Source organism: Podarcis cretensis (assembly GCF_951804945.1).
Source record: "Podarcis cretensis genome assembly, chromosome: 1".
NCBI lineage: Eukaryota > Metazoa > Chordata > Lepidosauria > Squamata > Lacertidae > Podarcis > Podarcis cretensis.
This window is the reverse complement of record NC_137170.1, coordinates 136,057,749-136,085,311: the sequence shown is the minus strand read 5'-3', so window position 1 is coordinate 136,085,311 and position 27,563 is coordinate 136,057,749. Positions and strand designations below refer to the sequence as shown.

Below are 27,563 nucleotides of genomic sequence, written 5' to 3'. Positions count from 1 at the left end.
TTAAGCCAGAGAGTTTCCTGATCCCATAGTCACCCAGAGCAGAAGAGGGGGAAATCATCCAGGACTCCCCACAACTCTATGAAAGAAAACATAAACAGAGCAATGTCAAAATTAGTGGAGTGTGTCCCCAATTTTTCTGAAGGCAACAACAAAGAGGTAAGTTCAGAATTGGTTTTTGTATAAAGACAGTTCCTTGTGTGGCAATATGGTGGCAATATAATACTGGTGAAACCACAAAATCTATTTTTTCCCTGTCTAAATTAGTTTTGCAAGTCTGAGTTCAAAGCATATTTGAATCACCTGTCCATGAGAAATTAATTTTGAAAACAGTTTTACAGGTGTACTGAAATTTTAACCCCGTAAGTATCAGAACAAAACTTTAATCTATTAATAAAACCTAAGTTTAATATAACCAACAGCAAAAATCAAATTAAAAGGGAGAGGAGGGGGAAATACTTCTAAGTGTAAATGTTGTAAAAATTGAAAATACAATGTTTGGGGTATACTTTAATGATTTGACATGCAAAAGTAGTATGCATTCACTTTATTTTTTAAAAATGCAGGTAAACCCTGAGAGGAAATTTCCCTTTACCTGCATTTTAAAAAAATAAAGTGAATGCATATTACTTTTGCATGCTACTTTACTAGATTATAAGCCCACCTGCACTTGGCTGGGTGTGTGGTGGAGAAGCTTCTTAGCAGCTTTGTTTCACTGAAACTCTTTTGCTTTATTCTGAAAAAACACATGATCACACAGAGAAGGAAGAAAAAATGGAAATATCTCCCCTCTCTCTGTGTCCTTCCAACCTCCTGCATAACATTACCACCATTAACCTCTTGTTTTCTCTTGCTGCCCAACGTACGGTAGATAGCAAACACAAAACCCGTCCTGTCTCTATAGGGTAGAAAGGGTTGGACTGGATACAATCAGACGCCATATTAAATGCCAGACAGTGGACTGAATCTTTCATAACTGCACTGACTTCAAAACTGCATGGATTTTTTTTGTTTGTTTCTTAGAATTCCCATGCAATACCAAGTACAAGGCTGCTGGTCAGTTATAAAATAGTACAAAAATATACAATTTTATAACATGCAGAGAATAACATGTGCTGATAAACCAGAGAGAGGAGCTGGGGGAAGGGCTGGGCTGGTGGTGGTGGGAGGGTGGGTTTTTCTTTTTTAGGGGTGGAGGGTGGAGGAGAAAAATGGGGGGAAATGTGGATGATGTATTTTTGATAAATTGTTATGTTGAAATCCCGAATAAAAAATATTTTAATAAAACACTACAAAAATAGTACAAAGGTGATATAAAATTAACTAACACACCCAATAAACCCACTAAATATACCGGTACCTTCATACCAGGCAGACTCACTTGAGCTTACAGGGCTTTTTTGTTTCAGCAGCACCATCCCTCGACAGTGCCAGCCCCCCAGCAAGGTAGCCCACTAGCAATAGGTGCCCAGCCTGGTTTCCTTTTCTCGGCCTGCTCCCACCGATGTGTCTGTCAACTAGGATAAGGGATATGGGATTCCCACTGCCTCATGGTGGTCTACTTGGAAACAGGGAAACAGCTGGATTCCAAGTGTCTTCAGCCCCTCCCTCTCCCCTTGCTTTCCCAAACAGGTATGCATGTGCCAAATGAAACTAATGCACCTAAAGGTAAAGGTAAAGGTAAAGGTACCCCTGCCCGTACGGGCGAGTCTTGACAGACTCTGGGGTTGTGCGCCCATCTCACTTAAGAGGCCAGGGGCCAGCGCTGTCCGGAGACACTTCCGGGTCACGTGGCCAGCGTGACATTGCTGCTCTGGCGAGCCAGAGCCGCACACGGAAACGCCGTTTACCTTCCCACTGGTAAGCGGTCCCTATTTATCTACTTGCACCCGGAGGTGCTTTCGAACTGCTAGGTTGGCAGGCGCTGGGACCGAGCAGCGGGAGCGCACCCCGCTGCAGGGATTCGAACCGCCGACCTTTCGATCGGCAAGTCAAACAGGAAAGAGATCTTTGGATTGTAATGGAGATCTCATTTGATGTTGATGTGAACAATACATCAATTTAACATGCAGCAGGAAAAGGCAAAATCCATGTTAGGGATCACTAGGAATGGGTTTTCCTCTTTTTATTTTTTTAAATGTGACATGAGCATTTATTCACTTAAAGAGTTGTCACTTTAAAAGCAAAATCCATTCTATTTTTTTTTAAGTTCTTTTTTATTGAGTTTCCAACAAAAATATCAAAACCCATACATAGAGAGCGAAAAAATTAAAAAGGCACCAAAAATAAAGAAAAGACAAAACAAAAAAGACAGAAAAACAGATATGCATGACAAAAACCATTTCGAACATACAAGTTGACTTCCTTCCCTGCTGGATTCGGTTTTCTTAATTAAAAACTCCATTTTCCGCAGCTGGTATTGTTACTGGGTTGTACATCGTAAGTTTTTTAACAGACCTGCTATAGTTGTTAAGTTTCTATGATTTCCTTCTGTATATGCCATAAATTTATTCCAGTCGCCAATAAACTTTGTATTTTTTTGGTTTCTAATTTTTTGTGTCATTTTTGCTAATTCAACAAATTCAAATAATTTAGATTGCCACTCCCTCACCGTTGGAATATTTGTACTTTTCCAATTTTGTGCAATTAGTATTCTGGCCGCTGCTGTCGAATATTGAAACAAGGTTTTGTCTTCTTTTCTGATTTCATCCCCAATAATTCCTAATAGAAAGGCTTCTGGTCTTTTAGGAAAGGTGTATTTAAATATTTTTTTTAACTCATTATAAATTAAGTCCCAAAATTTCTTCACTTCCTCACACGTCCACCACATATGAAGGAAGTTACCCTCTTTTATTTTACATTTCCAGCAGGCCTTGTTTCCTGTTTTGTACATCTTTCCTAATTTTACTGGCGTTATATACCACCTATATATCATCTTTTCTAAATTTTCTCTAATTGCAACACTCGCCGTAAATTTTATCCCATTATTCCATAATTTTGACCATTTTTCATATTCTATATTATATCCCAGGTCCATCGCCCATTTTATCATAACATCCTTAACTTCCTCATCTTTAGTGTCCCATTCCAATAATATGTCATACATTTTAGATAGTAACTTAATTTTGCTTTCAATTATTTCTATTTGAAATTTGGATTTCTTTTCATTTATTCCTACTTTTTGTCTTCCATCCATCTTGCATTTATTTGATGATATTGTAGCCAGCCTGTTAGTTTTCCTTTCAGATCTTCATATGGTCTTAATATCCAGCCGCCTTCAGATCTTATCAGTAGGTCCTCGTAAGTCAATCTTTGCCCTTCCATATTTGTTTTTTTTAATTATTAGGATATCTGTTGGTGACAACCACCACGGTGTTTTCCATTCTAGAATTTTTTTGTTTTTCTCCCAAACTTCATATAATGGTCCTCTAGTAATATGGCTTGAAAACCCTTTGTGTACCTTTTCTTTGTTTGACCATAAGTAGGCGTGCCAGCCGAACCTATTGTTGAATCCTTCCAAATCTAATAGGTCAGTGTTTTCCAAAGTTATCCAATCTTTAACCCAACAAAGGCAGGCGGCCTCAAAATATAATTTTAAATTCAGGACCGAGAAACCCCCTCTTTCTTTTCGATCTGTAAGTAATTTGAATCTAATTCTTGGCCTTTTCCCTTGCCATATAAATTTCAAAAGAGTTTTCTGCCAATCCTTAAATATTTTGGAACCTCTAATAACTGGAACTCTAGTAGGACGTGCTCTAACTTCTTAAAAAATTCTAATTTGTTTGAGTTTGGGGCATATATATTTACCACATTGAGTTTTTCCCCCTGGAAGTTAATTTGTACTCCCAGTATCCTTCCTTCATCATCTTTATAAATCAGTTTAGGTTCCCATTTTTCATTGACATATGTTGCTACTCCTCTTTTTTTCCCACCGTGGAGTTTATGAATTCTATTCCCAATTTTTTATTTAGCAAAATATGTTTATGCTTTTTGATCACATGTGTCTCTTGTATGCAAATTAAATCAAGTTTTTTTCCTTTTCAGGACACTTATAATCTTATTCCTTTTGGTTTTTTCATTCATACCATTTACATTCCATGATAAAACTTTCAAGTTCATTATTACGCTTACTTTCTTATAGACCAATAAATTATCACTTTAGATTCTAGTGGTTTTGCTTTCTGGTTCTTCTTCTTCTTCTTCTGCTTCTTCTTCCTCTACCTCCCCCTCTCCTTCTTCTTCCTCTTCTTCTCCCTCCCTTCTTTTTTCTTCCTGTTCCCTTCTTTTCTCTCTTATATCTCCTCTTTCCTCTGGATCTCCATTTCTCCCTCTATATCTCTCCTCCATCCTCCCAAGCTCTTTTTCATATCTACGGAGAAATTTACCCACTTCCTGGCTTTCCGTAATCTTGAATCTTTTATCTTTATAAAAAAAGGAAATCCCTTCAGGGAATTCCCATCTATGTTGTATGCCATTCTTTTTCAGAGCATTTACTAACTGTTTGTAACCCTCTCTTTTGCGTAGAAGCCTGGTTGGTATTTCTTTAAAGATAATAATTGGTCTACCTTCAATTATTAACTTCCTTTGGTAACTTTCTCTTAAGATTGTGTTTCTCATCTCTATCGACTTGAATATCACTAAACAGTCACCTATCACCTTTTTCGATTTTGCTTGTTTAGACCTTACTTTTATTCTAAAGGCATTGTCTATCGTTTGTGCAATTTCCTCTTCCTTCAGTTCTAACCATTTCACCAATTCTTTAATCATTTTTTCTTTGATGTTCTTATTAGTTTCTTCTCCTACTCCTCTGAACTTTAAATTTAACTGTTTTTGTTTCATTTCCATCATTGCTAAATTGTCCAAAACCTGGTCTTGGCTCCTACTCAATTCTCCAAAATTCTCTCTTAATCTATCTGTCTCCTTCCTCTGTTCTTTCATCTCTCTTTGTGTTTTTTTGTTTGAGTCTTCTAAAGTTTTGGATCGAACCGTTAGATCTTTTATTTTATTTGACAATTCGCCTACCGCTCCCTCTATCTTCTTATCAATCAATTCATGCATCTCTCCTAGCTTTCTTTCCATGTGGATTTCATTCTGTTTAAATTCCTCCTTTATTTTCAACCATAGGATATCTAGGTCTTTAATCTCTTCTTGTCGAGATGTTTTCCTCTCTGATGGTGTTCCTCCTATCTTTTTTCCATTCTTTCCAGCCGTTTTCTCCGTTTCTACTTCTCTCCTGTTTTATCCTTAATTTTCAACACAAATTTAACACAAATTTAATTTCTTAAATTGTTTATACTCTCCCCTAGAGGGCGCACAATCTTAACAAATTCCGGTTATCAGAGAGTAAATACGTAAGTTTCCACTTAATCTATTAGATTGAAGTTTTGCTAATTGGAACACTTTTACAAATTCAATCAGTCAGATTTCCCCTAACTTTTAAATTTCTCTTAATATATACAAGTATTATTTACACTTTACAATTATAAACTTTGATTTCAAGTGTTATTTAAATTCTTTAAGTTCTATATCCACTTAGATCATTAACAGCCAATGCATTTCAAGGGCATAAATGAAATTAACGCTTATTAGAGATGTAAGGGTATAAGCCCTATAATAGGGTCAATTAGGAGGTTACCAACCTTATACAAAAGAGAGGGTAGAAGGAGGGGGTAGGCAAGAAAGAGAAAAGAGAAAAAATAAAGGGGAAGATTGGGTAAATGTAGGTTTAACCGGTGTCCAACTTTCGTTTTATTTTTCCCTTTTGTTTGCTCTTCAGCCACTTGGTTGGCTTAATCCAGGTCAATGGGGTGTAGGTGATGTATATATATGTATAAAAAATAAAAACAGGGAGGAGGAAAAGAACGCAGAGATTTCCAAAAGCTCCCAAGCTCCAATGCAGTCCAGAGATAGGCCCGTAGGGGTAGCTAATCCAAGTAAATTCCAAATCTTGAAGTTTCCCAGCCTCCTACTGGGTTATTCCACTCAAAAAAACTATGTTAGAAAGGAAGTTCAGTAGTCCAATATTGGATCTTGTCCATCAGGTGGGGGGGGGTATGAGTCTCAAATCCCACCCCTTTTAGAACTCAGTCCACAAATGATTTAAATCCACAAAGTTCCGGACCTTTAAACGTATGGTGTATTTCAAAGATTGGTCAAAACATTCACAGTAGATTAAAAAAAATAGGAGTAAGATGATTGTCCCAAAAGGAATGATTCAAAAGGCTGTAAAGCTCAATTTGTACAGGGTCTCCAGCCAGTTACTAATAAGAGGTAAGGGAGAAAAAAAAGAAAAACCCTGGAGTAGAAAGAAGAAGCCAAAAGTCCAAAGTCCAAATTCTTCTGGGGGGAGGAGATTAGGATCCAACATTAAAGCTGGGGGGGGGGAGAATATTTGCTTGTTCACCCTGTGATTTACGCAGTCCAGAATTTAAAGCAAAAAAGGGTGAAGGGTAAAGATTATTGTTTTTCCCCCTTCAGCGCCATTGCAGTCATTATGTTTGTTCCGTCCTTTTCCCTCCTCTCCCTTCTTTCTCTTACGCTTCCATTTCTAATTCAGGCTTCCGCTTATTCCTTTTCTTGTAGTCACTCAATTTAAATCCTCCTCTTGTTCTTTAGTGCTTACCAAAAACGATACAAAGTCTCTAAGGATTTTTCTTTTCTGTTACTTTTGTTTTATTTTGTTTCCTTTGCCTCGCTAAATTACTGCTGAGGACTTTCACTTCTCTGTCTCTACAGCGGGCGGTAGTAATTTGCTTACTTCACTCTTACGATTTTAGGTCCAGCGCCATTTTAACTCCGAAAGACAGGTCGGGCTCCTTGCTTCAATCCTTTTACATCCAGCACCCCCTTAGTTTGTAACTTCTTATTTTTAGTTCAGGATTGACCTCATAACACTAAGGGTTTCTGTTCTTAAAGTTACGGAGGTTTGTCGCCTTTTCAGTGAGAGCTAGAGGCATCGCCACACGGGGTCCGCAGAGCTTACCGTTCGCGTTTCTCAGTCCCGTCGCTCCCGAGTCTCTCCAAAAAAGAAAAAAACCCGGAGGAACATCGGGACCACTCCAACGCTGCTGGTTAGCGTTTCCCTCAAGGGGGCCCCCCTTGAGATTTTGGGGTCGCAGTGCCTTTGCGTTGCCCCAAAAACCCCGTGTAGCTCGGAAAAAGCCCTTCAGCGGCTTCTCCACGCTCCCTTACTGCTTGCGATCCAAACCGGAAGTCCCCAAAGCAAAATCCATTCTAAAAGACCTGCAAAGCTGCTTTAAGTTGCTTGTGATCCCACAACCAGCAGCCGGTCCAAAGAGCACAAATGGCAGAGCTACTTTTCCCTGAGCTCGTTGGCAGGTGTGTGCGCGCTTCAGCCATTATGTATTCTGTGGTTCTTATATTATAATTCTATGTTGTGAATCACACTGGATAAAGGGGGTATACAAATGTTCTAAATAATAACAACCCTGACTTGGTCACTTGCACACTATGCACACGCATGGACTGCACTCTTTGATTAGTGGATTTGCTTGCTCCCTGAATAGTCTGAAGCCATGAGCATGAGGTCCATGCACTCTAACAGGCTCTGCTCTGCACAGGTGATAGATGAGATTGCCAAGGCCATCTCTCAGACCGAGGGCTGCATGCTCCTGGATGTGGATGCGGGCCCTTCCACCAATCGGACCGTTTACACCTTCGTAGGAAGTCCTGAAGATATAATTGAAGGTGCACTGAATGCGGCCAGAACAGCTTTTCAACATATCGACATGGCAAAACATAAAGGTAATCAGAGTGAGATAAGTGTTAATCATAGAGAGTAAGACAGCCAAACAAGTTTTTATTGATGGCGCCTTGTTCAACTACTTTGCAGCCCCCCTCATACTCTGAGCAGCTTGTTTTGTCCTAGATCCGGAAGAAACCATAAATAACCTGTGAGAGGCAATGTGTACCTATAAAGGAATGGAATTTGGGATCCCACAGCACTAGGCATTTCTACATGCGAACTCTCTGGATTCTGATAGTTAAGGTGGGGCCTATGGAACCAGGTTGAAAGATCAGCCAGGAAAACCAGGTGGCCTTAGACAAGTTCCTCCTTTTCTCCTTTCAGCATAACCTACCTTGTGAAGTTGCTGTAAGGATACAATTGTCAGAAGCTGGAGTCAATAGTAGGTCAGCATAAAAACACCAGTGTCAGGGAAGTTAACTCTGTGCAATGAAACCAGAACAGCTCAAACCCAGTGAGCCCAATAATTATCCCCAGTAGATCTTGCTCCAATGAGTCGGTTGCAAGGACTGAAGGTCCCTGTCTTCCCACAGTTCCCTAAGACTCCACCTCCACCACGTCCTTCCCAAACAGCCTGAGACTTCTCTGCCTTGTCTGTCTTCGTTCTGCCCTCTTCATACTGGGAGACCAGGGGGGAGGGGAACTAGTTCTTCTCCAGCCTCCTCTTCTGCCTCTGAATCTAGACTTATCTCTGCCACAGCCTCTCTCTGCTCACTAAACCCTGTTGCCTCTCCAGCTTCCAGCACCACCTCCTCCCAGTCTGCTCCCTCTTCTCCCTCTGACCAGGCATCATCATCCCACTCTCTGGCTCTGAGCCTTCTCCCCCTGGGGGTTCCCTTGGGGGTTCCCCGGCTGGTGCCTCCCACCAATCCTCTGCACCCAGCCAGTCCATGACAACAGTGCAGTTACTCTCCTGTGTGTTAGCCTGAGCTCCTTGAGTAAGTAACAAATAAACAAATGCAGTAAACAAATGCAGTCAATAAATAAGTATTCACCTCTGAGCCTCATGAGAATCGTTTCCAATTTATTCCAAGTTACACAACCTTACAACCGTCTTACTTACCCATCTGTGGATTCAAGAGGAGAGGTCATGTGTCCCTGAAAGCTTGTCACTGAAACCCATAAAAAGGAATCTTTAGGAGGAAAATGTAACACAAGTCCACAACAGGCCTCAATACAAATACAGTGGTACCTCGGGTTAAGTACTTAATTCGTTCCGGAGGTCCGTACTTAACCTGAAACTGTTCTTAACCTGAAGCACCACTTTAGCTAATGGGGCCTCCTGCTGCCGCTGCGCCGCTGGAGCATGATTTCTGTTCTCATCCTGAAGCAAAGTTCTTAACCTGAAGCACTATTTCTGGGTTAGCGGAGTCTGTAACCTGAAGCGTCTGTAACCTGAAGCGTATGTAACCCGAGGTACCACTGTAACTCATCTTTAGGTTGCTTTTGATACACAAATTGCTTTACAATTTACCATACACTTCCTGAATCATAGAATTGTAGAATTGGAAGGGACCCCAATGGTCATCCAGTCCAACCCCCTGCATTACAAAAATATCAGCTAAAGCATCCATGACAGATGACTACCCAACCTCCCTTGCCTCAGTATCATGAAACCAAAGCGGACACGATCACTTATTCCCAAGTTTCTGAGTACTTCTACTTCGTCGATCAGTTCTTCCCTGTTGGTGAGGACCAGGTCCAAGATAGATGACCCCCTTGCTGCTTCTTCCACCTTCTGGGAAATGAAAGTGTCAGTGAGGCAATGGAGGAATTTGTTGGACCTTACATTCTAGGCTGAGTTTGAGTTCCAACAGATATTTGGGTAATTTTAGTCTCCCATGACTACCATATCTCTCCATTTTGAATGTCTGGTAATCTGCTCTAGGAAAGCATCATCCAAGTCTTCAGTCTGGCTTGGAGGTCTATAGCAGACACTCACAGGAAGGTCACTGTTGTTTATCTCTCCTACAATTTTTACCCATATACTGCTCTTGATGTTCCAGGTCATGGATTTCTTCACAAGTGTACACATCCTTTACATATATTGTTCCTCCTCCTCCTCCCTTCCTGTTTGGTCTATTGCTTTTGAGCAAGTTATACCCCTCAATTCCTACCTTCCAGTCATGAGTCTCATCCATCAGGTTTCAGTAACGCCTGTTAGTTCATATTTGCCATCCTGTATTAAGAGTTCCAATTCATCTTGCTTGTTTCCCATACTCTGTGAATTAGTATACAGATGAAACTATGAGTCATTCCCTCCATCTGCTTCCTTCTAGTAGTTTCCTGTCCTTTAGCAGGTTTCTGTAGCACCACCTCAGTTTCCTGTGCACCAGTGAAGCTATTATCCCCAGTACCAGGTGTTCTTCTGTAATGTTGTCTCCCTCAGGATTTAGTTTAAAGCCCTCCCGATCAGGTTCTTGCCAACGACCGTGAGAAGTCCTTCCTCCAGGAAGTGGAGATCATGGTCCAAGAAGCAAACCTTTTTCAGATGACACCACCTGCTGAAGGGTCTTGGGGCACCGCCCGTTTTTCCTGTTGAAGGTTGGGGCTTGTGTATGTGAAAATGGCAAGCATGGGAACAATGTAGCTGACCCCAAGTCACTCCTGTCCTCTTTAGTAACAAGATGATGTTACTAAAATACTGTACCAAACACTAGTATATAGGACAAATATCTGTGATGTATTTCTAATGGATTGTTTTGAGGCATAGGCTTGAATTTGTGGTGAGTAACTTTTTATCCTAAAATATATTCCACTTAACCAGTTACTCTGTCCATGAGGTTCAATGACTCTTTGTATTCAAATGCAGCTTCTTGTAAAGTCCAGGTTTCTCTGTATTTTATATTCTCTTTCCCAAAATTGCTGTTGTGGCGACCACACAGGGCCCCCGGACGTTTCACGGTCTATTGACCCTGCGCCACCACTGCGGTTGCTTTCTTCGCTTCTCACGGGGACACACGGAGTCCAGACAGTTGTTAACATCAATAATCAAGTTTAGTTTTAAGTGCAGGAATAAGCGTATGGTTTCGGTTTATTTTTCTCTTGTCAGGTTCTTAAATCTTAGCTCCTAACAACTCCAAACTGAATTATTCCCAACTATCTATCTAACTCCCTAACAATTCCTCTCACTCTCTCACAATACAACTCTGCCAACCCACACCTAAGTCTCCTTCTTCCTTCTCCAACACCCAAGCCTCAACTCCCAACTGACAACCCTCAACTCCCAGACCTCAACTGCCTTTTCAAATCCTCCCACTCTATCTTTTACTCCCCCCTCGCATTCTCACTGGCCAATCACATCACACCCATTTTTAACTCGTTCCTTGACGCATCCTAGGGGCAAACGTCACACTGTTTTGCTTCCTTCTGATTTCCTGCATGTTTCTGAAGAACTGCCTTCCTCTCCTAGGTGAACATCCTCGGATGGGAGCCCTGGATGTTTGCCCCTTCATCCCAGTGAGGAATGTTACTATGGAAGAATGTGTCCAGTGTGCCAATCTGTTTGGGAAGCGTTTAGCAGGTGAACTGCATGTGCCAGGTGAGTTGGGTTTGCAAGACAGCACCTGGTCACTCCACCTTTCTTCTTGTGGGCAGGTTTGTACCCTACATTGCCTTGATGTTTTGGCACATACAATGTGCACAGACATTCCAGATAAAGTGTGCTGGGGAGGTTGGATGGTGTCCACTGGACCTGGTCTCCATGGGGATATCTGCCCAGGGAGCCTATGCACACAGACTCTATATGTGCCATTGGTAGGGAATGTATGTTATGAACCTATGCATGCTGGTCAATATGTGTGTTGGTTCCCTGTGCCTTTTCTGGGTAGTCTAACATCACGGCACAATGGAAATATCAGATTCTATCTGTCTGGCGTTAACCTGAAAGTAACTGCAAGGGTGGCAAAGTTTTTATTGCATGGACAGGCGGAGTCCCCCAAACCCTGGGCGGCCCCCCGTGTGGAATAACGACTCAAGACAACGTGCTATAGGATTAAAATTGGCCACAACTTTAATATATTTCCCTATTGGCTGTCCAGCTGGCATAGGCTTCCCGACCATTACCTCTTTCAGTGCCTCTGGCGGGATGACTTTGTTAACCCGTGGGTAGGAAAAATCCATGCCAAACTTCTGAGCATCGGAATTTCCCCAGCGGACTCCTTAAAGATGAACCTACGCTCAGCCAAAAGCCTTATCGAGCAAAGATTAGCAGACATTGAAAATCAACACAACCTCTCCAGGGGTGGGGGTGTCTGCTCCCCCAGGTATCACGGAATAACCCCACCACTTGGCCTTCCATCATACATGTCATCTCTTTCATCTGTACCACACCGACTTGCATTTATTCGTGCAAGGTTCAATGTTTTCCCATCGAACCTGCTGAGCCACAGATTTTCCAAGGGTTTGGTGTCTCCGCTATGCGAGTGTGACGGGAAAACAGTTGAATCTCTTCCACATATAATGTTCAACTGTCCCTTACATAGCATAGCTAGGACTAAATTCCTGGGTCCTGCTTTACTGCGCTTGGTTGGCAGGCCCGTTGAGTCACATGCCGCACTGCTTTTGCAGGATACAGATCCTTCTGTAACTCTGCAGGTGGCGAGATTCCTGAATGCGGTTATCTCACACACAAAAACCACCAAAAAACAACAACAACAACAACAACTAATCAGACAGTTATGATGAGAGTGCATGATGGATTTCGTCTCTAGTTCTCCTTTTTCTGTGAACCGTCCCTTGGATCTTTCCGGGCCCCAAGCTGTTATTTGTCACTGCTCAATGACCCACCCTTGCATCGTGGTGTTCCCCTTCTGTTGTTAGATGTATTGGTTTTTTATGCTTCTGTGCTTTTATGTTTGTACATATTTTATGGGCTAATAGCCGTAAATAAATTTGAATTTGAATTAATATATTTCAGATGTGGGTAGACCTTGGCTCCGGCATTGGGCCTAAATTCAAATTCATTGGGCGTTTATCCCTCCCAGTCCCCCACCAGGGATCTGGGGAACATCTGGGTTATCCAGTGTGTGTGTGGGGGGGATGGGCTGCCTCTGGAGAACATATGTTCAAGCAGAGAGAGCCTGCCCCTGTTACGCTGCCATCGCAGGGGAGAGCAATGACGACCTCTAGGCGTACAGCCAAAGTCTCCCCTCAAACAACCCATTTAACGGGAACCCTGGTATCGCCGCCACAAAGAGGAGGGGGCATGTGTCACTGCTGCATGCTCCCCCATTCAGGGAAGATAGACTAAAGGATTCCATCCAAGGCCTGATACCGCCAAAGTGATGGCGTTTTGCTACCGGAAAGGGAAACCTGCCAATGCAGGAGAATTCCTTTCCGGCCCTTCAACAGCGACCTTGACGTAGCAGCGCCCGCGTACCTGTGGAGAAAAGGTTAACCTGCAAAAGAAGTCTTAACTGAGGGTGGGTAGGGTGGGAGAAGCTCGGGAGCCGACTGACGATTCCTAGGTAAGATCCTCCCCCTATTGTGTGGGCAGGTAGTCCCTCCCCCCTACCTGGCCTGATCACCTTGGCAACGCCTCCCCAGGCGGGATTGGGCAACTGACTGAGGTAGGCGGAGACCTCCAGGTATCCCACCTGGAGGAAGGTCATTAATAGTAGTGTCTCTTAGTGGTGAATGGCACTATTTAGCGGGAAGAAACTGCAATGAAAATCCTTGTTATTACATACTTTTACATGGCTACTTATTTGTATATATTTTAAAATTTTATATGACTGTTTTATGATGGCCTATATTTGTAATGCCTAATAAAGGTTTCCTGTGCAGTTAGGCACTCTGTTCCCCGGAGGCCAGGGGCAGGGAAGGGGCAGGAGATGTGATCCAAGCCGCTGCCACCACACAATGACTTCCTGCATTTGCTGAGTGGTGTGAGGTGCTCTGGAAAGCAGTGAGTCCCATGCACCGTTGTGCGGCTGGAAGCTTCTTGAAATAAATCTGTTGCAAGCCAGCTCCTGGCCTGTGGCCATCTGGCTGTGTGTAGCTTGTGTGGATGCAGCGTTTTTTGAATTACACCACAAGCCAGCATTCTCAGTAGGCATGTCTGGCTTATTTGTGTACCCCTAACAGCAATCACACAAAGACCCAGCTAACCCCTGGGATGCAGTACACAACTCACAAGTTTCCCAGCATTCCCTGATTGGTCCCAGCACCATGGGGCAGTGTTATGTAGTGAAGTTCTCACCCTGGGCCAGCAGGGGGATACTGTAGATAGTTTTCACTCAGGTCCACATATGCAAATAAGGGATCGAAAGTGACGTTCAGTGATTGGATAGTTACAGAAAGTTGTACAGTTACGTTGTACTGGAGCTCTATATAAGCAGGCTGGCTGAACCCTTCAGTTCAGTTCAGTTCTGACCTGTGAATAAACAAGAGCTGTTTGGAGAATCGCTGTGTTCACCCACAACTTAACAGGCAGCAAGCTGGTTGCACCACAGAGTTCAAGAGGTGGGGCTGTCCATGGAAGGGAGCCCCCTGCAGTCTCCTTTCCCCAGGGCCTCCTCAAACCTGGAACCAGGCCTCCTGCTCCCTCCTCTCCTCTGACTCTTGAGTCCTGCAAAACCAGCTTCTTTAGGTTGCAGCCTGGCAACTCCCTGACTGGATCCATGTGCTTTCTCAGTAAATCTGCCTCTCTTTTGCAGTGTATCTCTATGGCAAAGCAGCTCTGAAGGAGAGCAGAATATCCTTGCCAGCCATCCGAGCAGGAGAATATGAAGCCCTCCCTGAGAAAGTAAGACTACGTGTTGCTTGCAACAACAGCTGTACTGCCAACCCTTAGATCAGAGGTCAGTGCCCTAGTCTGGGTAGCAATGGAGGCATTTTAAGAAGGGATGCTCAGATTTTATTGGATGGAGCTGGTTTATGGTTACAGCACAGCTGGCATAATGGAACTACCTCAGCTGATGCTTCAAGCTCCTGCTTACTGTTGTACTAGTTGCTAAAGTGTGATCAAGTCTTTCCCAGTACTTGTGTGTGCACAGGGTGGAGACGCCTTCTCATTCCTGCTCGTGAATCATTCCTGCAATGTCCATGTGGATTCTGCAATCCAGCTTCATTGTTAGGTGTATTTATCCATGGCATTTGCATCAGATTTGACTTACAGATTCCTTTTAATAGAAATGAGAAGAACATTCAAAATACACATGGCCACTCGGGCAAATTTCTTTGAACACATTAGCTCAGAACGTAAGTTCCTACAGTGGTACCTCAGGTTACAGACGGTTCAGGTTGCAGACACTTCAGAAATAACTCCGCTAAGCCAGAAATAGTACCTCAGGTTAAGAACTTTGCTTCAGGATGAGAACAGAAATTGCGCGGCGGCAGCGGGAGTCCCCATTAGCTAAAGTGGTACCTCAGCTTAAGAACAGTTTCAGGTTAAGAACGGACCTCCAGAACGAATTAAGTTCTTAACCCGAGGTACCACTGTATTTTAAAGAGCTACTGTAAATATAAAACTGTGTTGATTTAATCTCAAGAAAAAAGTTGCATGAATAAATTCCAGTGCAGGAATCCCCAGGTGAAAGTGTTCCAAATGATTTTTCTGACTAGACTGAGGACGGTTCTGCTTTCCCTTTCACAGTCCTCACCACGGACTGCATGCTTAGTCCGTGATAGGGCCCACTGACAAACCAAGAGCAGACAGTAAATACGATAATCATTTGCATTCATCATCACACATCACAGTTCTCAAGGTAACAAATATCTCTGGAGTGTGACTCTGCCCAACAAGCCTGCTGTCTGGCTCTGGGTCTATCTAACAGTGAAATTGTTATTATTACTGGAATATTATAACTCCCTCTTTTTCTTTGTTTTGGATTTTTAGCTAAAAAACCCAGAATGGGCTCCTGATTTTGGCTCTGCAACCTTTGTTCCAAGATGGGGAGCCACAGCAACAGGCGCACGGACATTCCTCATAGCCTACAACATCAATTTGCTGTGTACAAAGGAGCTGGCACACCGGATAGCCCTGAACATTCGGGAGCAAGGCCGCGGAAAGGACCAGGTATTCCTGTGTCCAGGGAAGAATTGGCTTGCAGATTCCCCCCTCCATTGGAATCCTCCCACAATTCAGAAAAGGGCAAGGAAAGGAGAGATCTCCCCAATTTCCTCCTGTAATCACTAACCCTGTATTACTCTTCATTTTTACCCCACTACATGCATAGAGTTGTGCCTCTCTGCAGGCCACAGATGATGGCAGGGGGAACATATGAGTTGACTCATTGCTCACTGAAACTGGCAGTTTGCGCCAGAGCAGCCAGGAATCAAGGTCTGACTAGAAGCCTGAGGGTTTTGAGTCTTCTTTTCAGGGTCTCCTGGGAAAAGACAAAAGTCCTAGGCTGGGAAGATGGAACCAAAGGAGTGAACTATATTTCCCTAAGACTGGTTAGACTTTTGCTGTGGTCTTTTGGCCCCTACAATTTACAGCTCTTTCCTCTGCTTCCTTAAGGGTAGCTGATGAAGCAGACTCCAGTCCATCAGCCCTCATGCTATAATAATCTTTAAAGTGCCACAGGATTCCTTGTTGTCATTTGGATATGTGATGAAGCGAATGTATGAAGAGTCTCAAAACAGAAATATTTTGGGAATGGGGTAGGAACTTTAAAATCTGGTAGGAATATGATAGGAATGTTAGCTTTTGGCTGCTGGGGTTAAGAAGACAGGAAGTGGTTGGCTCCTGTTTGCCAGCTTCCCACCTTATTCTGTAGATGGTTGAAATTCTTGCTCCTGTTTGTGCTTTGTAGCCTGGGCGATTGAAGCAGGTGCAAGGCATGGGCTGGTACTTGGACGAGGAGAATATTGCTCAGGTTTCTGCAAATTTGCTGGACTTTGAGACCACGGCCCTCCACACCGTCTATGAGGAGGTCTGCAAGGATGCCCAGGTGAGCTGGACAAGGAGGTCGCGCCAGAGCATCTCAGAGATGACCTGAGCTAAGAGCTTTGGGGTGAAATGTGTCGGGAGCAAGGAGTTGCAGCCGTGCCTTTGGCTCACTTTTATGGAGCTGTTCTCTGGTTACAGAAGAATTGATTGCAGCACAGCACACAAAGAGAGAGAGAGCTACCAGTTTGCGTAGGTATTGGCAGCTGGGCTAAGAGCAGGGGATCTGGGGGCCGCCTGGCCCTTTAGCTCACTTCCTGCCCTCTGCTGCAAATGCTGCAGAACAGCAGGGAAAGAGAGGGAAGGGACTGCTGCTCAATTGCATATGTAAGCCAAATATTCCCCAGTATGGCACCAGAAGAAAGGGACACCTCTCCTTTTTGCCTAGGTAGCATGGGGGTTACCCTCTCTTCCCTGTGCCCCAAACACAGTGGGCGAGCTTTGCCTGTCCTCAAAGAGCCCTCACGCAGCAATGAGCACCTGTGAGTCCACAAGGGTTAGGGCTGGGGTTTCTGCTCGGTACTAAAGATACCAGACAAATGATCCCACTGCCAGCCATCCAAACCTTTCAAAACATGCTCAGCTTCTTATGAACTGGAAAAGCATCGCTTGCAGGCTGAGATTGCATTGGTTATACCTTCTTCTCTTATCTCATTATACATGACAAAGCCATTTTTCACCTTCTCACCCCTTGCTTTTTCCTGTAAGACCTATTGCAGTCGTTAAGAGTCGTCAGCAGGCTCATCACAGCTATCTGCCAATCACCCAATCCCACCACCCTTCTGAGTAATACCCCTCCCCACCTTCTCACTATATAGAAAGGTCTGGTGACTTCTGTTTCAGTGTATCTGAAGAAGTGTGCATGCACACGAAAGCTCATACCAAGAACTAACTTAGTTGGTCTTTAAGGTGCTACTGGAAGGAATTTTTTTATTTTGTTTCTTTTTCTCTGAGTGTTATTTGAGAACATTTCTGTTTCGAGAGTTTGGGTTATTTGGATTATTTTCTAGTCTATGCAGTAGTGTGAACTTGTGGTGGTAGAAACTTAAGTGTCATTTGAAGAGATTGCATGTTGCATCTCTGCCAGAGACTTGTACCTCTGAGCGTGTGTCTGGATCCCTGGGGTTGTGCTGGACTGCTGTCAAATTCCTGTTCTTGTTTCTAGGATCTCAATCTGCCAGTGGTGGGATCTCAGCTGGTGGGCCTGGTCCCCAAAAAGGCCATGCTGGATGCAGCAGAATATTATATTAACAAAGAAAATCTATTCATCCTTGAGGAGGAGCATAAAATCAGACTGGTAACCTACTTGAGTATCCTATGAAATGTATTACTGTACAGTGGTACCTCGGGTTACATATGCTTCAGGTTACAGACTCCGCTAACTCAGAAATAGTACCTCGGGTTAAGAACTCTGCTTCAGGATGAGAACAGAAATTGCGCGGCGGCGGCGGCGCAGCGGCAGCAGGAGGCCCCATTAGCTAAAGTGGTGTCTCAGGTTAAGAACAGCTTTAGGTTAAGAACGGACCTCCGGAACGAATTAAGTTCTTAACCCAAGGTACCACTGTAGCAGGATTCTCCTTTTCCACACATACTTTCACTCTGTTTTGCAACTGGCTCACTGTGTTTTTGCCTTACTATATAGTGAGAATGGTTGACATGTGGGACGGATGTAGAGAATTCTGATGGCAACGGGAGCAGAAATTCCCTGGTTTTGCTTATTCACCCCAAGTGAAGAACAGAAATCCATTCAGAAAATATAATTAGTAGTAGCCGTTGCTGTTGTTGACAGTCTGCAGATTATACATAATTGATTACTACTTCTCCATTTGCATTAAATTTCCTTTGCATTGAAATAAATGTTGTGGAATAATGTAATAGTAACATAATAAATTAGTAAAATTCTGCCATAGGGGATAATGAGACGCATTACAAGCTGCAGTAGAATGGAAGCAGCACTGTATGTGATAAACCATGAGTTGGCATCAGTCTTTTCCATCCCTAAACTGTGACCAGCGCCGCTCCGAGACATTTTGGCACCTGAGGCAAAACACCCCCCCGCTGCCCCCCCCGCTCTTTTTCTGTGCCCTTGCTTTGGTATGGGGGCGGGGGAAGCAAGATTCCACAAGGACTTCTCCTTGAGGAAAAGTCCTTACAGAGCCTCACTGCCCAGCGGAGGGGTGGGACACTGCAGGTGGACTGAGGCTCTGGCCAGCAAGCCACTGCTGCAAGGGACCAGGAGGTGGCAGCAGCCAAGTGGGTTGGCGAGGTTCTGCATGTGGCTCCAGCTGCCTCCTTCCTTTCTTCCCCTTAATGGCCCATCACCCAGGCTATCACCTCACCAGGAAGCTAGCCTGGCACTTCCAAGAATTAGAAGGGGGCTTCAGCCTGCCCCTGGCAAAAAAATTCCCATAACTATATGTATGGTATATTTTAATGTAGTTGTTATTTTTATATTGAAGTGTGGTGTGAACCTAGAAGACTTTGAGTTGAAGGGCGGACTCAAATGAACAAATAAATAGTTTTTGAAGTTAAAGAAAGAATGGGGGATTCTGAACAAATCTGAGAATTATTTCATCTGTTCTGCAGGAAGCACATTTTGAATTTTGATAGACACTCAGACTCTTGGGAATGGAAGAGATAGACATATAAATAAATAAAAAAGGGGGTGGGGCAAGGATATGCCTGAGAAGTGGAACAGCTTGAAAGTTCTGTTTAGATTCATGGTGCAGAATGTTGTTATACTTTTTTAAAGGAGGTACAAATACTTGTACAAAATAAATAGATCACACACTCTCTCAAAATGGAGAGACAGTTTGTGGGATGAACTGCACTGTTTTATCAAGTAATTTTCTTGAAGATCTGAAACCCCTCCTCACCAATTTTGTATTCCCCAGATTATTTCAGTTTCTGTTTAGTGCAGTGAATCTCTATTCATTTTCCATTCTCAGGTAATCAACCGACTGGGGCTGGACTCTTTGTCTCCTTTCAATCCCAAGGAGCGCATCATTGAGTACGGATGTTTTCATTGTCCTCCTTCCATTTTTTGCTTGTTTGCTGGGCACCGTACATTTGGCAAGCTTGGCTGGGTTGGGTGCAGGCCTGCACCACAAGATGCTCTGGGAAGTCCACTAGCTTGTCTTTCCATTGCAAACAGGACCATGGGAAGTGCTGGAAAGCTGTGGGCAAGCGAGTCTGGGGTTGGGGTGACCCATGTGCTAGCTTGAAAGGAAGGAAGCAATGGGCCACTGGCTTCCCTACATTTCCTTATTTGTGTCAGGTCAAAGTCTGGCACCTGTGTGTTGCTCTTTGCTTCCAGAGATGCTCACTGGCAGTTTGAGGGTCACATGCATGCCCAGCCCTAATCTGGGGGAGGTTTGTGAGGTTTTGAGTCAGATTTGACAGTTGTTTGCCCCACCTGCTTGAGATGTAATTAAATGGTTTCATGTGCCATCACATTTTCAAGGGAGTGAGTTTTGCTTAGAGAATGCAAGACCAATTCCTAGAAAGAGACAAAGCAATCCTCCCTGCTCTTGGTTCACCAGGGGCAATGCTAGTGAAAGGCATCTGGTCATTGGGCTGTATTCTGCTAACATTGTAAGTGCTACTTTGAATCTTTGCAAAAGAGTTACCATCCTACACATGGCAGAGAGATGCCTTCTCCTTCCTTGACTTTAGTTCATTCTGTCCTCTTGACGTACGTGAATGTGCTTTTCCTATGTCCTTCTTGTCTTCCGAAGGGATATGGTGCAGGATGGCAAAGAGAGCGGCTGCCTGATATCCTTGCCTCTTCACACTTTTGTGCAGAAAGTTGGTGCCAGGTCAGCTGCTCCTGGAGGAGGATCCGTAGCAGCAGCGATGTCTTCTTTGGTACAGGAGCCACTTGTTTTTATTATGTTATATAGATTGCGTGTGTCCTTGCACATAAATCAGACAGGGCTGGCCTCCAAGTCCAGATGGGAGACTTGAATTCAGTCAAAAGTAGAGTGTAATCTGCATTGAGAATATTGATATCACCTAAATCAGGGCGTCATCGGACAGTGCCATTTCTGCTTGCCCTATTCCCATTAAAGCAATGTTTCTCTTAGCCTCTGGGTTGCAAGGAGAGGTAAAATTATTGTGTTTATTAATATTGCACATATGGAAACAGTAAGGTGAATAAAAACTGACTCTTATTGAAATAAAAATTGTGCAGTCCAAAAATATGGTTCCAAAGCTTAACTTACAGAATTTGTTCCGAAACAGACACTCCAAACAATAATGTTCCCCAGAGTGGCAGGGGAAACCCAGCCAGATGGGCGGGGTATAAATAAATTGTTGTTGTTGCTGTTGTTGTTGTTGTTGTTATACATCTAAATAGTTGCATAGAATCATGTGCTTGTCTAAGCACAGGTACAGCCTCTTAGAAATATGAAATTACTTCAAACAGAGCAGAACACAAAGCTCTGACTCTCCCACAGCTTTCATTACAGCCTGAGAGAGAGAGAGACCATTAGCACATGTCCTTTCTTCTCTGGTGCTTGAGGACAAAGATCCAACTCCCACAAAATGGAGATTTGTAGCTGAATACTTATCATGTGATCTAAAGTTAAACACCTCGTCAAAGAGTTGCAGAGATACATTTTAAGTTAATTATCAACCTGTTAGGCTCTCTGCAACTCCTTTGTTTAACTACAGTGGAAGTTTACATGATATGCAGTTAGCAGTACACATACAGAGTTATTTTCCATTTCAATGTACAATTGAACAATCATACTTTGCAAAAATCCCATGAAGCTGAAGTTGGTTACTGTTTCCAGTTCCTTATTTATACAAAAGCACAGATCGGTCAGAAAACTTCAGTGGCGAATCAAAGCTTATTGTGGGAAGCACCTCTCCCCTGCCAGTTTCTCGTTTGCCCTGCATCAAGCACATTATGCGAGAGGTGAACAGGAGATGTGGAAGAAGGGAGCACTTGTTGTATTTGATTGTTTCCATATCAGGACCCTTTAATACTGCTAAAGCATTGCTTTTCAGGAATCAGCTAGATGCAGAGTTTAAAATGGCGTTTTTCATTCTCCCCGTACCAGACTCGGATGCTGATCTCCAAGATCCAGTGGGTTGGAATGGTTACAATGCTGGACTAGGATTTGGGAGACCAGGCTTCAAATCCCCCACCCAACCATGGAGCTCAGTGGGGGACGCTGGGCCAGTCACTGCCTCTCAGCTTAACTACACGTGACCATAGCCAAAAGGCTGAGAAGCCATCTCAGAGGGTTGTTGTGAGGATGAAATGGGGAAGGGGAGAGCCACATAAAAGCAATACTAAACAAGCAATCAGTATATGTTTACTGAGGAGTAAGTTGCATTTGGCAAAGGTCCCACTTCTCCTGGCTTATACAAACCCATTCATTGTACTGATTAAGGGTGTAAATCTGTTCTTAATTGTTTCATTTATTTTACTTCTAGGGGGCAGCGCTGGGCTGCATGGTGGGGCTGATGACCTATGGGAAGCGTCAGTTTGAGGATCTGGACCCAGTCATGAGGCGGCTGATTCCTCCATTCCATCAGGCCATGAAGGAGCTGCTTGTCCTGGTGGACACAGACTCTCTGGCTTTCAGCAGCTACATGGTGAGTGAGACTCACAAGCTTTCGGGGGTGGAATTCCTCCTACATTCTTTACCCCCTTGTTATCTTCCGCAACACCTCTCTCTCTCTCTCTCTCTCTCTCTCTCTCTCTCTCTCTCTCTCTCTCTGTATTGAAGAGGAAAGGTAATAGTTTGAGGATCTGGAACAATTTTGAATTACAGTGGTGCCTCGCAAGACGAAAAGAATCCGTTCCGCGAGTCTCTTCATCTTGCGGTTTTTTCGTCTTGCGAAGCAAGCCCATTAGCGGCTTAGCGGCTTAGCGCTATTAGCAGCTTAGCGGCTTAGCGGATCAGCTGATAAGACAACTGCTGGAGATGTGGGACTACAGATGCGAACTTAGTACATATGATGATTAACTGCCCGATGATAAGATCATTTTGGTGCGAGGTGAAGATATATATATAGCAAGAGTAATAAAAAGAAATTGTTATTTAGGGGAATTGAATTTAATTCTAAATTATATACCGGAAACGTGGGAGATTACAAGGGGTCAAAAAAAAATGGATGTACCGTGCAAAAAAACTTGTTTTGATGAATTAGAAGAGCCACAAAAAGATTCCATTGAGCACATGGATTGATAATATGGACAGACTAGCTACATACAAACGGATTGCATGTCACCGCAAATTAAGAATGGATAAATATGAAGAAATCTGGAAGGAATATTTAAGCGATAAGGCAGACAGTGGTGGGAAGTAGGGGGGGGGGGAGAGGTGGGGAAATATGGTTATAAAGGGGTAGTCATAGGTATATCAGTTCTCAAATCTGAAATGTTAAATTGTGTTATTAGTGTTATTGTGGTTTTTGTTGTATGTGTTTTTTGTGGTTGTTGTTTGTATTGAAAAAATGATTAAATAATTTTTTAAAAAAGAGAGCAGCCTTGTCTGTCTGGGTGCAGCTTGGGCCTTGTTCTATAAACAGGTGGTTCTACGATGGGCAAAGTGGAAGATACTGGGAAGCAGTTCTCATAGCTTGAATAACTACTGGACACAGTTAACTAAGTATGTTTTTCTCCCTTCACCTTAGGCTGCTATGAAGCTCCCTAAGAACACACCTGAGGAGAAAGAAAGATATGTATCAATATCTCACTTTCCATCTGTTTAACAATTATGGCTACTAAATAATCTTTTGTATGTACCTGGTTGCTGAATTTCCCTTAGCTCCTCTCATACATCTACAGATACCTGGAATAAGCAGTGGCTTCTACACCTGTTCAGAGCAATATAGCCACTGTTAGTCATGCTCAGAAATCAATGGACAATAAAAAAAGTCTATATATCACTTAAAGCGTGTGATATATGGACATGTTGGCCCAAATGCTATGAAGAGATCCCTTCAATGTCTTGCAGTTATTGAAAGAGAGGGTGGAATGTAGATGCAGCTAAACGGACTCATGGCAGCTCATTTTTGATTAAATATTACTTGAATGAGGTCAGGCAGTTTTCACTGATTCTCCGTTCCCTGTGCACACAGTCTGCACCCCTCTCTCTCCAGAGGATTTGGGGGAACCTCTGGAACAGTTTGTGAGGTGACACACAACGGTGGCTGCAGGAAAAAGGAGAAAGCCACCCAGATGGTGGGGTACAAATGACAAAATCATTATTGTTATTGAAATGTTAACCTCCCCTCTCCCCTCCTTTTTGCTCATGGATCAAAGAGCCTCCCATGCTAACCTTGTGGGGCCTTAATTTAGGGTGGCATTAGCTTAGGGGGCCCAGAGTCCATTGCCTTCTGAGCAACTGTCACCAAAAGACTTGTCCAAATGTGTCTGTTAATTTTTAATGTGTTGGAAGACTCTTTGCTGCTGCTTTTCCCCTCTGCAATGTGTCTTTTAGGTATCATTTCCTTGTTTGTGATTTCCGGGTTGAATTTACTAGAAATATATTTGGTATATACCTACTTTTGTCTATTTATTCTCTTGCAGGCGGACAGCAGCCATGCAGCTGGGTCTGAAAAGTGCAGTTGGTGTTCCCTTTTCACTGGCAGAAAAAGTTCATTCTTTGTGGCCCCTTTTAAAAGAAATGGCTCAGCAAGGAAATATAGCCTGCAAATCAGATATACAGGTATAATAAGTATTTGGTGGATGAGAAGAATTCCTTTAAAAGGGCTGTGTACCTGTTTTATCTTTTTAATAGATCTTTTAGATATATGTGAGTAGTTTTCATTCTATTACTGCTTACCATAGTTGTTTTTTAACCCCCCCCCCATTTTTAAACTGTTCTTATTTTATCTATAAGCCGCCTTGAGTCCCTGTGAGGAGAAAAAGTGGGGAATGAATAAATGAATGAATAAAATAATCAAATAATGTCTCTGTTCTGTTTTTTAAAAATCATTTTAATTATATTTAGTCTAAAATTTATATTTAGTCAGGTTTTAATTTTATTTGGAAAACCAGCCTGGGATTCTGTCAATGAAGGGCAGTTTAAGCTTTTAAATAAAGAAATATGATGCACTGATTACATAATTGTAGATTATATAAGAAGTGCAAAGCATTTTGTATGCTAAAAGGTGCCTTAGACATGGCAGATAATTACATTTTATCACTGCTGTTTTGAAATTAGTGGTTTAAAACTGCAGTTTTGAAAGGTTCAGTCCACCATCTTGATTCAAAATGGCATCCCATTTTGTCCAAACGTAGATGAAAATCTGCTCCTTGATTTAAGGAACCATAATTGTCAGTTATACTGTGTGTGTAGATTTTATGTAGACCTAAAAAGGAGTCCTTGGGCTGAAATGTGCTACAAGGAGATAGCATCTTCAGGCTACAGATGAAAGTAGTAATGTCTCAGCAAACCATAAAATAGATAAATTACTTTAGTTTATGGTTGCCATCAATTTTGATTTTAATTCATTTTTATAATGTTTTATAATGTCATACGGCTTCGGCTGGGGAGGGCGGGATATAAATAAAATTTATTATTATTATTATTATCTTGTGAACCACCCTTACAAGAGGGTTGTATATAAATGTTAATACATAAATACGTACAAACATGGACTTGGGTAATGTAGAGCATAATAGAAGCCTAGCCTTTTAAGTGCTTCTGCATGAGCTCCAGAATGCTCTTACCAGTTGCTGGTTTGGGTGGTTTTCAGTGGTTCATAGTGACCTGAATCTTTTACTGATGGTGTTTGAAGTCACAGGCCTCCTCTGTGTGCCTTGTCTACAGGTGGCAGCTAAAGCTTTAGAAGCTGGTGTGTTTGGTGCCTATTTCAATGTTGTCACCAACCTGAAAGATATAACAGATGAAGGCTTTAAGCAAGAGGTAAGAAATGCTCAGGCTTTCTGCTCCAGGGACTATGTTAAACTCTAATTAAGTGCTGTGTCTCTGGCATTGATCATACAGGCAAATCAAATATATTTTCAGTTCTCCCAATTTCTATTTTTTGCAGTCTTAAATTTGCTTCCCATATTTCCACCAATAGCTTACAATTTATTTCTACCCCTCCCCCCAAAAAAAATCCTCATGGAAATTCTTTAGCATTTTAGGACAATTTTATCTGAATATAATATACACATTTTTCAAAAGCAATTTCCCCTAACATATAATGTGTTTGTGTACGTTATTTTTACTAATACACACATACTTTACCCTAATATATGCATTTTGTGCATGCTACTTGACTGGAAATCTGCATTGCAAAATTCAGAGAGCTGCAAATGTCAGAGGATAACTGGCGTTGGTCGGATGTACTCCCTTCCCTATAATCTGCTGCAAACAGGCACTAAGGCAGGCATGGCCAAACTTGGCCCTCCAGCTGTTTTGGGACTACAACTCCCATCATCCCTAGCTAACAGGACCAGTGGTCAGGGATGATGGGAATTGTAGTCCCCAAACAGCTTAAGGGCCAAGTTTGGCCATGCCTGCACTAAGGGAATTGTCACAAAAGCTCCATCTGACCCTCCTTATTCTTCAAACCCTGAACATGTGTGGAAGTGGGGAGGCAACCTAACTAGCTACACATGGCCTTAAATGCGTTTCTTGTGTGTTGTGTGGGGCTAATATTAATGTTAAATGTAATATTAAGCTGGGACGGGGTGGGGGCAGGCATTTTGAATTGGGACCACAGCTTGTGGGGAGAGGAGGTTTAACTCTTCCCTACCTTCCCCCAATCCTGAGGTCTCTTCCAACTCTATGACTGTGGTCAGGGCCTGCCTGCCAGTGGGGCAGGGTGAAGCAACTGCCTCAGGCAGTAGGATCCACAGGGGCAGAAGATCAGGCCCCAAGGACCCCCTGCCTCCTCTGCAGCACACAAGGTGCCACCACACACAGGCACACCAGTGGCCAGAGTGCCATGTCCCTTCCGGGCAGCAAATCTCTGCCAGGGTTTTTCCTTGAGCAGAAGTCCTTGTGGAGTGTCACTCCCCCTTGTGGCAGGTGGCCCTTATGGAGTCCCCTCTCCCCGCCCAGTTCCAAGGAGAAGCCCCAGCAGGGGCACTTCAGAGGCCGGATCTGTGGGGCAGCAGAGGGGGATGTTTGGCCTCAGGTGTCCAAGGGTCTTGGGCTGGCCCTGTCTGTGCCACGAATGAGGTCAGGGACCAGAGTCCCTCGAGTCACATGGCCCACCCCTTGTTTGTACAGGCTTGGGTAATCCAAGGATGAGCATGGGGATTGTAGTCCTTAAATGGGAAGGTTGGGTTATGACTAGAAGACTCTGCCCCCCTGCACACATACTTCTCCCCAGGGCTGCTTCGTGCATTTGTGCTTCACACAATTTTAAATCTCCTGTTCTGTGTAGGTGCAAGGGAAACTTTCCCACTTTTTAGAGGAAGCCAAGAAAAGTACTGCGTTTGTGCTACATCAGCTGGAGAAGCGGACAATGTGAATGATTCTTCATATCAGGAACTGCTTATCTATGGATGTATAAGAACCAATTGTAGTATTGCCAGGTTGTATGTAGATAGACATGCAGACGTGCTTGTGATTTCTGTTCTACAGCTGCAAATGCAGAGTTCCATGTGCCCCAATTCTAGTCTTGCACATTGCTTCCTTGGTGGCAGCGTGGGGCTTGTTGTTCTTGGTCACCCCCTTGAACCAAAGTAGCCCCACCCACACCACCAGGATAACAGGAGAATGCATTTCAAATTGCTCTGTGTTCTAGTAAATGCTTGTTATACAAAAAATGTCCAATGTATCAGAGCCCAACTTCATTGCATTGTGCTTGCTCTAACTCAGAAATCGGTAGTATCTGTGTGTTGTATTGATCAGTCTAACGATTGGTTTTGCCTGGATTTACTCACAATGATTTCCTTTCACAATAAAGCTATAAAGAACTGTGTTA

General features: G+C 43.2%; 1 protein-coding gene across 2 annotated transcripts; it reads left to right on the top strand.

The window, feature by feature from the left end:
• Positions 1-34: 34 nt before the first annotated feature.
• FTCD (formimidoyltransferase cyclodeaminase) lies at positions 35-27,563 on the top strand. Of its 2 annotated transcripts, none has more exons than XM_079967903.1 (14): positions 35-156; positions 7,578-7,761; positions 11,175-11,303; positions 14,422-14,510; positions 15,603-15,782; positions 16,522-16,659; positions 17,821-17,952; positions 19,604-19,665; positions 20,393-20,522; positions 22,101-22,262; positions 23,307-23,350; positions 24,205-24,343; positions 25,451-25,546; positions 27,021-27,563. In XM_079967903.1, the coding sequence occupies exons 1-14, from the start codon at positions 79-81 to the stop codon at positions 27,105-27,107; spliced, it is 1,650 nt and encodes a 549-aa protein (XP_079824029.1). In that variant the 5' UTR covers positions 35-78; the 3' UTR covers positions 27,108-27,563. The 2 variants fall into 2 exon arrangements, with proteins under 2 accessions (XP_079824029.1, XP_079824028.1); XM_079967902.1 differs by having other exon boundaries at positions 7,524-7,761.